This window comes from Cornus florida, unplaced genomic scaffold (assembly GCF_030987335.1).
Source record: "Cornus florida cultivar Cherokee Brave unplaced genomic scaffold, ASM3098733v1 CherokeeBrave_3.0.0_Hap2_Chr10, whole genome shotgun sequence".
NCBI classification, from domain to species: domain Eukaryota; kingdom Viridiplantae; phylum Streptophyta; class Magnoliopsida; order Cornales; family Cornaceae; genus Cornus; species Cornus florida.
The window spans coordinates 85,188,624-85,199,671 of record NW_026775580.1 but is presented as its reverse complement, the minus strand read 5'-3'; the positions used below and the strand labels follow the sequence as shown (position 1 = coordinate 85,199,671).

At 37.6% G+C, this 11,048-nt stretch overlaps 1 protein-coding gene across 1 annotated transcript; it reads right to left on the bottom strand.

Annotated features, from left to right (window-relative positions):
• Positions 1-9,456: 9,456 nt before the first annotated feature.
• On the bottom strand, positions 9,457-10,773 carry LOC132279465 (gamma-glutamyl peptidase 3-like). The gene is made up of 3 exons (XM_059781448.1): positions 10,358-10,773; positions 9,843-10,175; positions 9,457-9,740 (listed from the first exon to the last, which is right to left on the bottom strand). Exons 1-3 carry the CDS (start codon positions 10,673-10,675, stop codon positions 9,636-9,638), a joined length of 756 nt encoding a protein of 251 aa, XP_059637431.1. The 5' UTR covers positions 10,676-10,773; the 3' UTR covers positions 9,457-9,635.
• Positions 10,774-11,048: the final 275 nt, after the last annotated feature.

Genomic DNA, 11,048 nt, shown 5'->3' with positions numbered 1-11,048 from the left:
CTCCTAGGGAATTGGAGCCAGCTCCAATAGGGGAAGAGCCGGCTCCAATTTGTTTTACGTCCACAAAGTGTTTTCTAGGGCTCTATTTGGTGTTTTGAGCACTGTTTGAGCTTCTGAGTGATTCTAATGAACTGTAGGGACTTAACAGAGGATCTAAGTAGTTAATTCTAAGTGTTATTAAACTTATTGTTGCATGGTTTAAGTCTCTAAGACAAAGAATGTAGCAGTGTAAAAATATATAACGGTGTATGCTACTAACAGAAGAAAGGAACTAAATGGCTTGATTAAATTTTAGAAATTTAATGAGACTTCACGGAGGGATTAAATAGTTAATTTTTGGGTGTTATTAAGACCCTAAATTGATTTAAGGTTAATTCTAAATTAACGGATCAAACTGTATAACACTTATGTACATTGTATACGGTTAGTGGATAGATGAAATTTTAAATACTTAAGCTTATTTTTAGGCATTCCAGTGGGATTTAATATATTTATAAAATGGTTTTAAATATATTATAGGGTCATTGATGTGTTAGATGTGATCTATACAAGCTCTGGATGTTAGTTGTTGATTTATTAAATCATCTCCTGCAACTATATGGTTTAATGCTTGAATTTAATTGCTGAACTTTAAATGTTTTCCTGCAATTACTTGGATATTGGTTTTGGATTATATATATGTGGAATTTTAATTGTTGAATTAATAGATTATGTCAATTACATGGTTGTGGAGGATGGTATGAACCGGTATGGGACGGTGTCATACTAGGGATGGTTTAGCTCAAAACGCATAAACCTAACCTATTGGATTTAAGGGAAGGATTGTAAAATATTGAATCCTAAACCTTGTTTAGTCAGATCGACTGATTAAGTTGAAAGACTATCTGGATTAATTGTGTTTGTGTGTAGTCGGATCAACTGATTAAGTTGAATGACTACCTGGATTTAATGTTGGTTGTGTTTGAGTCAGATCGACTGATTAAGTTGAATGACTAAACTGGATTAAAATTCTTATGTCAATTCAATAAACAATAAAATGGCATACCTTGGGTTAGACGGACTTTATATATATGTTATGGCACCACGATATGGGCATGAGTCTCAGAGTCGTTGGTTAGGGAGCGTATATGCATTGGGATGCATAGCTGGATATGATGGTTGAGGTGTACCCTGTTAGGTCTAGGTATTCATGCCCACCTTTGGGTGCGTTTTCGCATGTTACCTTCTATTCAGGTTGAGACCCCTATTGTAGTTCAGTGAATGTCCCATAGTGTGGATATATATATGTATGGACTAGATAGATATTGTGAGGTATCTACGGTGTATCTGCGTATCGGGTCACTGTATGGATTGCAGTTAGATTAGAACTTGCTCGTGGGCCTGACCCACTCTTCTATTATTCTTTACAGGTGTTCGTTAGTTCCAGGCTGCAGAGCTTGATCGTGCTGAGCAGATACAGTTGTTCACTCCATCGATGACATAGGAGTATATTTTGTGTGTAGACTTGGGTTTTGTTTCCCGTCTTTTGAGTTCAGTGGGTTATTTTAGGGGTCCACTAGATGGATTCTCGAGTTGTATTAGAGAACGATATGTGTTCGTGGTGAATCAGTTGTATCTGAAATATCTTATTTATCAATGAAGCTATTTTTCTGAGGTTTTCAAATATTGGATTACTCTTTTAGTTTTCATTTCAGCAAATTTTATTTATCTCTTTTGATATAATTATTCTGTGTTCGATTATTGCTAATTTGTTTGATATCCTCGGGTAATCGGGCGTGGGCCTGGCCAACCCGCATCCGGAAATCCGGGGTATCGCATGGTGCCTGTCCCTGAGGCTGCAATGGTGCCGGTAAGGCCAGATGTGCCCGTCCCTGAATCCGTGGAACCTGTGGAGCTGATAGAGGCACTGGCGCCCTCTATCCCTGCTGCACATGTTGTCCCTGCCCCTGTCCCTGGCTAACTATAGGACACTGCCTGGAAGTGTAACCATACTCCCCACAAGTATAGCAACTACCCCGGAAAGTACCGAATGGCCTCTTCTGTCGGTTAGCTTGTGACTGACCATGTCCTGCCTGTGGTCCCCTATTATGCTGTCGCTGAACAGGTACCACATCCCTGGGAGCATCCGAACCACCCTTGTGCTTCTTCCAAGGCTGTTGTCCCTGGAATCTGCCCTTGTCATTCTGTCGGTGACCGTTCCCATTCTTTTTCTCAGCTGACTGGTTAGCAGAGTCTCTGTCACCCCGCTTCTCACCCTTGGCCTGTCGGATGTCCACTGTTAACTGAACTGCTGTAGAGCGGCGTCTACTACCTGAGCATAGGTAGTATAGGCTGGACTACCTGTAATAGCTCTCTTGATAGACCACATCAGTCCCTTGATGAAACTGTTGCGCTTCTTCTCTTCCGAATCCACCTTCTCCGGTGCAAAGAGAGACAAGCGTGTGAACTACTGCTCATACTCCGCCACTGTCATATTCCCCTACTGCAGATTCAGAAACTCAGTCTTCATAGCCGCCCTGACTGCATAAGGAAAGTAATTTTCATCAAAGCGTGCACTGAACTGATCGTAAGTCAATGTCATCCTCTCCTCTGCGGTGGTAACTGAATCCCCCCACTGTAATGCATCCCCAACTAGCTTGAATGTAGTAAGCATCTGTTTCTGAACCTCTGTGCACTGAACCAAGCGAAGATGTCACTTGATATCCTGTTTCCACTGGTGAGCTGCTCTCGCATCGGTGGAGCCTGTGAACTCAGGTGGGTTCCGCTTTGTGAAAGAACTCCTGGCTTTCTCCCAAGTATCAACTTGAACAACTGGTGCTGGTAACGGTGCTGGCTATACCTGAGGCTGATTCCGAAGTGCAGCTGTGACCCCAACCCCTATGGCTCGAGCAACAAGATCATTGAGGTGTGGAGGAATCTCTGGATCTCTGACCTGATCCTGAGTCTGTTGGACCTCCTCCTGCTCCTCCTGAAACTGACCTATGTTATCCTGAAACCTAGGCATTTGCTGCTCATCCTCCCTTTGCTGATGCCGTAGGAGATATTGTTGCCTACGTGCTGCTCTCATTTCTTTCCTAAATCCTCGTACGTCCTGTCCGTTAACCATCTGTTAACATGGAAAGACAGACATCAGTACCATTTCTAAATGAACCTTAAGGAATACAATGAATCCTAAACTTAAGTTCTAATCAAGATAAAACGCTACACGGAAGACTTAATACGAAACACCTTAGAGACACTTAAACCTGGAGTGCTCTGATACCAACTATGATACCCCTCAGATCTGAGACACGGGTTGATCAGGCCCAGGCCCAAACCCGAGGGATATCGAACAATTAATATGTTAAAATGAACACAGATGACAAAATGAATTTAAAAATAAAACATAAGAGCTGGAAGAAACTAAAATATAAAATCCTTTAAAATTAAATATACTTAAATCCCAATACTCCAAAACCAATCCAAAACCTCCATAAGTTAAACAACTCGGGAATCCATCTCTAGTGGATCCCTAATAAAAATCCCAACTGAATGAAAGTAAAACTAAAGATAAAATCCAAATCCAGTATCTGGAAGGAAATCCTACATCATCGGTAGAATGGAAGATCGTTTCTGCTCAGCACGAACAAGCTCAAGCCTGGAAATGACGTACACCTGAAAAATAGAAGTGAGTCAGGCCCACGAACAAGTTCTATCTTATTATAATCCAAGAAGAGACTCGATACGCATGTACATACTAAATAGTTCAACAATAACTAATAATCCGTACATAAATATATCCACACTACTGGACTCTCGCTAGACTATGAAGAGGGTTTCAACCTGAATAGAAGGCATCACACAAAACGCACCTGAGTGGGCATGAGTACTTAAGCCTAGACAGGGTATACCTCAACCCTCACAGCTAACTACATATCCAATTGTATATACGCACCCTAACCGTCGACACTGAGACTCAAGCTCATGTCACGGTATCATAAAAATATATCTAAACTGTGACGTTTCCAATTTTCTACATTTTTCATTTTTCCAGTAATTCGTTGATGCAAGGGTATTTCGGTCTTTTCACGATTTGTGTACGGGTTTTTAGTTGGGTCAATTGCATTTTGTGCATTTTAATTTATGTGGATTAAGTGGTATTTGTATGTAGTGCATTTATATGCGTGAGGTGTAAAATGGAAGAAAATGAAAAGAGAAAAGAAATTTAAAAGTGGTGGGACCCACCATTATATCAGAAGTGGTCTAGAGACCACATTTCCAACCCTCATTCTCTCTCCCCGCTGAATCTCTCTCTCATTCTCTTGTTGTGCTTTTTCTTTTTCTTTTCTCTTTCAATCTTTGAATGAAGGTATCTCACTTAATACTTGGTGGATTGGAGTGCCGTTTGAGGCAAAATGGAGAGCACGGCGAGCTCTGTGCGTTCATACCAACAATTTCAGCTTTGAGTATCCCCTTGGCTTTCGAAATTGGAGACCCATTTTGGGGGTTTTACACAAATTGAGGTAGGAGCCCTTAATCCATGAAATCTTGTGCTTTAGTGAGTTGATCTACTTGATTTGTGTCTTTGAATGCTTAATTATGTTAATTATAGTTTAAATTAACTTGATTGAGATATATGAACATGTGAGAATGTGTGTTAAATATGTTGTATGAAAAACATGCTTATATGATAACCATGGAACTATGTGGATTAAATGTTTTATGTAAAGAGCATGTTTAAGTGTTGATTTTCATATGCCAAAAATGCTAGAATCTAGTTATATGCCGTTATGTGGTAAATCCTTTGGGAATTTTTGTGAACCATGCTTTGTTAGTTAAATTTGAACTAGTCGTGGGATTATGAGCATGGACATAGCATTGATGCATTCATGCACTGGCATTGGGCATGAAAGGGAAGAAATCGTTTTGAAAAGAAAAAGAGAATTTTGGGAAAGTATTTTAATGAATCGGTTTTGTGAAAACTCGGTCGGATTGCCCTAGCGTGGTTGAGCTAACTGGGCCCCATAATGATGCCGCGGGGGTACCAAGGATCAGGGACACTAGCCAATCCTTTTCTCGTGTCGCTGCGGGGTCACCAAAGGGCGGGTTATATTAACAGTTTACAAGTGATGGTTTTGATTTTGAAAACGGGGAGCGACATCGGCATGCATTGCATTCCCATTGCATTATGTTACTTATGTGGAGATTGATTATTATATTGTGGTTTCCCTACATAGCCTGATCTCCATTCTCATTGCTCTATTCTATGTTTGGATTCACGGGGACACAAGAAGCGTGTCTTAAGTGCTACCTACTGAGCTTTATGCTCACCCTATTATTTAATAATTTTTTCAGAAAACGGGAAAGAAGTGGCGGATGACTTTCCACCACAGGCCTAATTTGGATTAGAAGACTTTTTTTTGCTATTTTTGTATTAAGTCCCATATTTTTGTAAAATCTTAATTTGTTATATTTGGTATAGAGATTTGTGAACTCTTGTTATTGTAATTATATTTTGGGACTGTAATTAAGATAATTTGAATTAAACGGTATGTAGATGTTCCACCATGAGATGAGCCATGTTGAGATATAATGAATGGATGGATGGGATGTTGGAGTATATTAATTGTATTCTGTGTTAGGTCAGGTTGAAGGTGTTTTGAAAGGCCAGGAAGGGTCATTGCGTTTTTTTTATTATTTGAGCAGGTGGTTGTAGTCCCCTTTTTAGGGGAGGTCATGCCAATTTTTTTTTTTTTTTAAATGGTATCAGTTTAGGGTCGTTACATAAACTCCGTTCCTAACCATCCACAAGAAATCCAGTAAGTCGTTCGACGTATTCAACCGCACCGACTCATAAATATAAGGAGGATTTTATTTAACAACCCGTACCCTTACTCCAAAATAAGTAGGACTTTAGCAACTTGTGTTGTCCCAACCTAGTATGACACCGTCCCATACTAGTTCATACAATTCCATCCATCCAACAGTTGATAAGGCATTGACAATTAAATAATAATATCAACAATTCCATACTAAGCATTTTAGAATACATTATCAAATATGCTTAAATAAATCCAGCAGTTGATGGAGCATTGACAAAATAAATATCAATTTCAACCATTCCATGATAAGCATGAAAACATAATAAATATAATATTTACATGCTTATAAAACACCGTTACATAGAAACACATCACAGGAACTAATACTTGACCTCGTGAAGCTGTGCTTGTAAATACAAAATTTACTTCCCAGTATTCTTAATTAACAGAGCCTAAATAGATTTTGTCTCGTTCAATTCTATGACATTTAACAGAAATATAAGTAAATTCTCATACTTATTAATTTCTACTCAACAGGTTAATGCACTGCATTCTAGGAATTTAATCACCACTTAAGCTTAAGATAACATAGATTCCTAGCATCTATTTCTATTCTTTGAATATGAAACTTGCAGTGAACCCCTCACAGAAACTCCTAAAACAATTAAGAATTACACTGTCCAAAACCAAACAAGTCTACAAGGCACACCAAAAATTCTATACAGTTTTAATGATTAAACTAGGTGTTTAAATCTGTATTATTCAATCCCTGGGAACTTTAACCCCACTCCAGACCACTGTTAAACCACCCATTACAATATTTAGTTTCTATTAGAACACTTAGAAATTCCATACACAAGAATCTGTCTCACTGAAAACCAACAGAAAACAACAAAACGTAAAAACTGGAAAACAAAAGATGGAGCAGGCTCCAAAAAACACTTGGAGCCGCCTCCAAGTGACTTGGAGCCGCCTCCAAGTCCAAAGGAGCCGGCTCCAATCCCAAAAGGAGCCTGCTCTCTCCCTCCTCTTCTCCGTATTCTCTTTTCCGGCATCGTCTACTCCTCCGGCCCTTCTCTGTTTAGGTTCCTAGGAACTGTAACTAGATCCCAGTAGGTTCCAACCCTAGTTTAAGTCCTTATTATATTTACTAACATAGATTTAAACGTAAAACAATGCAAGAAAGTTTCAAGTGTTAAACAGTTTATCCAATAAAACTTACGACCAACAGTTTAAAATCATGGAAACAGTTATCATATATTTCTTCGTTAAAACATGTAATTCATCCTGGACTATATAAGCATGCAAAGAACACGACGCCTAAGGGAGAGAGTTAAGATAGAACTTGCCTTATACCGACATTCGTCTCAAATTTCCGGTGAATCCTCCGTTGCTCTCTGTTCTTTCCCAACCGACTCCAAAACTTCTCTCAACCTTACAATGCAGTAAGTTTATTCTAAAAACCCTAGGTAAACAACTTAGGTGCATAGTTATAGGCCACACTACTCCTAGGTTCCCTCAACCCTAACTGGATTTACTCGACCCATACAAAAATTTTAAGTTAACCAATAACGGCTACTATGTATACCTAAAGGAACTATATAATAGTCATGTTTAAAAATCTAATTAACTAATTTACTTTAATTACCAATTAACCAAATAAACTAAATAAACCATTTAACAAATAATTAAATAACACAATTAAGCAAATATAATTAAACGAAAATAGTCAAAAGAAAACAATCAAATAATTAAATTCAATAAACAAGTCAACCAAACAACGAATTTCAATTAAACCAATTAAAGCATTAAATAAAACAATTAATGAAAAGAAAACAATTAAAGCATTAAATAAAATAATTAATTAATACCGAGACTATCCTTTTGAAACTTAGGGGTATTACAGGATTGCTCTAATAAGCTGTAGTCTTCCTGCAAATGATAGATTCTTACTTGTCCAGTTTGCTATTCGGAGGTAATTATATCAACTAAGGTTCTGTAGTCATTTGCTCTTAGCATTTTAGTGATCAATGGTACCCCAAGGTACCTCACAGCCTTTCTCAAATCCAAGAAATCCTAAGATATCAGTTTCCAACTGAGTTTTTACACCAGATAAAAAAACTTGGCTCTTACTTTGGTTAATTTGAAGGCCAGACAGTGAATGAAACATATCAATGGCAGACTTGAGAGTTTGTAATGATGGAATACTGCCATGTGAGAACAACATTAGATCATCTGCAAAGATGAGGTGAGAGAATCCTAATTCTTTGCATCTCCAATGATATTTGAAGGTCATTTTATCAAACAACACCTACAATTTTTGTCGAAATATATGCCTTTTGGACAATGTATATAGGGGCTTTCTTGTCATATTGTTTTAGTGAGAATGAGGGCCGAGTGCTAGACTTTACAATTTTTTTTTTTTTATAAAAAAAACGAATATCACCACCATATAATCAATTTATTCAAGATAATAAGTTAATTTCACTTACTGAATTGAACATTGTCTGCGTGCATATAAAATTTTGAATGAGATGTAACATATGTTGAATTAAATGTTTATATCATTAAATCAAGTAGGGATGGCAACGGGGCGGGTTTGGAGCGGGTTTTCCTAAATCCCGCCCCGCCCCTTTTAATTTTTGTCAAGTCCATGGCCGCCCCGAGACCCGCGACGGGTTGAATTTTGATATCCAACCCCGCCCTGTTAGGAAATACTGTGCCCCCGTGCCCGCCCCACTAACAAATTTTTTTCTCCTACTTTTTGGAACTTAAACTCCTGCTATTTAAATGTGCAAAGCCTAGGAATGACACAACATAAATAAAATTATGTATTCTAACAAAAATAAAAAAAATAACATGCACATAACATAATTCAAAGAACATAATAAACAAAAATAAAAGTTTAATACAACCAAATCACAAGAAGTTCTAAGCTCCAACTTCCACCATAACCAAAACAAAAGCAAATTTAATACCAAGTTTACATCCCAAATTAGGATTGTAAGAGATGGGTTGGGTAAGCCGCTAAAATAACTTATTAATATATATATATATATATTAAATATAGTTATATGCGGGGCGGGGCCCCCAGGATATGTATATTGAACCCTTACCCGCTCCGTGACCCTCGACGGTATAATACGTGTTCCCATATCCGTTATTAACGGGGCGGAACGGGGCAGGGCCCCGGCGGGGCGGTAAAAATTGACATTCCTAAAATCAAGTACTTCAGTGAAATCCATATTAATTATAATTTCCAATCCATTTCTTAATGTGTCTCACACGACACAGTGGAATTGTTTTTCTTACTTCAATTTCCCTTCACCCCAAATATTTTGCGTAATTGTTTGCTCAAATGAATGGAAGAGTGGCCTTCCCTTTCAGTCCATGTTTTGGCATATTATCCAAACAATATTGGAAAACATTATCCTGATTCAACCAATCTCGAAAGAATGCCAATTATCCAAACAAGTTGCTGGAATTTCAAAATTGGTTCTTCTAGGTTATACTTTTCAGACAAATGTAAGGGACACATGATATAATATAGAGGCAATGTTATTTCCAATATTTATTTCTTCATTATCAGATCAAAGAGTATACAATATTGTATGGGACTTGTTTATGCTATATAAACAAGTATTGTTCTCGGTAAATTAAACAATTATTTTTGGGTAAATACTTATAACCAAGTTGGTTATTCTATAAGTACAAGACAGCAGCTGAAAAGTATAGTAAAATTATTAAAGAGATCGATTATGACGTATATTTGGTTTTATATATATATATATATATATATTGGTTATATATGCAAGTAATTAGCTTGCTAGCTAGTTAATTCCGTCTCCCCTTGAGGAAGCCTTTGCAAATCTTTTCCCAACACTTTCTATCTGGTTCGGCTATCTGCAATTTCGACTTGGCATCTTCAGCAAAACCTTCCTGCAAGTTATAATCAAGTAACCAAAATGAGCTCAAGAGAAACGGGATATGAAAAACTAATGCAGTAAGAAACAAATTAATGGAACAAAGATAGTATCGTACCTCTATGGATTCGTTTGTGAGAAGACGATCGATGAGATTGTTAAGAATGTCTTTGGTGTACTCTGGATGACCTTGAATCCCTAAAATATGGTCTCCGATGGTGTACATCTCCACGCCGGTTTTATCTGAATATGCAATCACTTCAGCACCCACGGGAACCTCCCATACCTCATCTTGGTGGCATTCAATGATTGAAAGGGCTGCTGGGATTTCGTCCGATCCTTCAAGGAAACTGCATGGAGAGAAATCTTTCACAATTTTCACTTTTCTTAGCCCAATATCCCAACCACTGTTTGCCTTCCCAACTTTTCCACCCAATGATCTGCACAAAACCTATATATATATATATATATATATGATTCATTGAAGATGATACTAATCCATGGTTATATATACATTTGATTCATTGAAAAAGATACTAATCCATGGTTATATATATATATATATATATTAGTAAACACAATATGAATTATATATACGATGTGAAACGTAGTGTATTTTACATTTTTAATTACCTGGTGTCCAAAGCAAATACCAAGGACTTTCTTATGCATGGAATCCAAGGTTTGCAATAGAAAGCAAAGCTTGAGAATCCAATGGTCATTGCCATAAGCGTCGAAAGGGCTACCACTGACCACAAAACCATCATAGTTTTGGAGGTCATTGATGTCCGGGAACTCTCCTTCAACAACCCTAAACAAGTCCCACCTCTCTCCTTCTTCTCCAAAAGCTGCAACAAAAACATTGAAGTAGCCACCATACACCTCCTTCACATACTCAGAATCCTTTGCTGCTAGTAGCAAAGCATATCTTTTCTGTACTTCTACCTTCATGATCTCAATTAATTGAGTGAGTGAGAGAGAGAGAGATTTAGTGTGTGAAACTAAAATTACTAGAGAGAGATAAATGTAACGAGAGAGAGAGAGAGAGAGAGAGAGACAGATGGGATGATATGATCAAGTATGAAATGTTTTGAGGAGCAAGGGTCCTTTTATAGGCATACTAGACCGACAATGTCAGCTTGTGATACCGAAATTTCCATGAAATTGTAAAATTCTAAATTCTAGGAGAGAAGAGAGAATTGACCGTAGTCATGTGATGAAAACCGAGTGAGGAATATATATCACGTGTTTCAAATTCTTCCATTAGACAAGGCAATGGTAGTTAATTTAACGGCTAATTTTATAAAATTCCTATTACTTTAAA

Bases quoted from the DNA above. Each gene is read 5' to 3' on its own strand.
- LOC132279465 (XM_059781448.1), bottom strand. From the start codon at position 10,675: ATGAAGGTAGAAGTACAGAAAAGATATGCTTTGCTACTAGCAGCAAAG. The intron at 10,176-10,357 runs GTAATTAAAAAT...ATATATATATAG, and splicing joins GTATTTGCTTTGGACACCAG to GTTTTGTGCAGATCATTGGG. The intron at 9,741-9,842 runs GTACGATACTAT...TATAACTTGCAG, and splicing joins TCACAAACGAATCCATAGAG to GAAGGTTTTGCTGAAGATGC.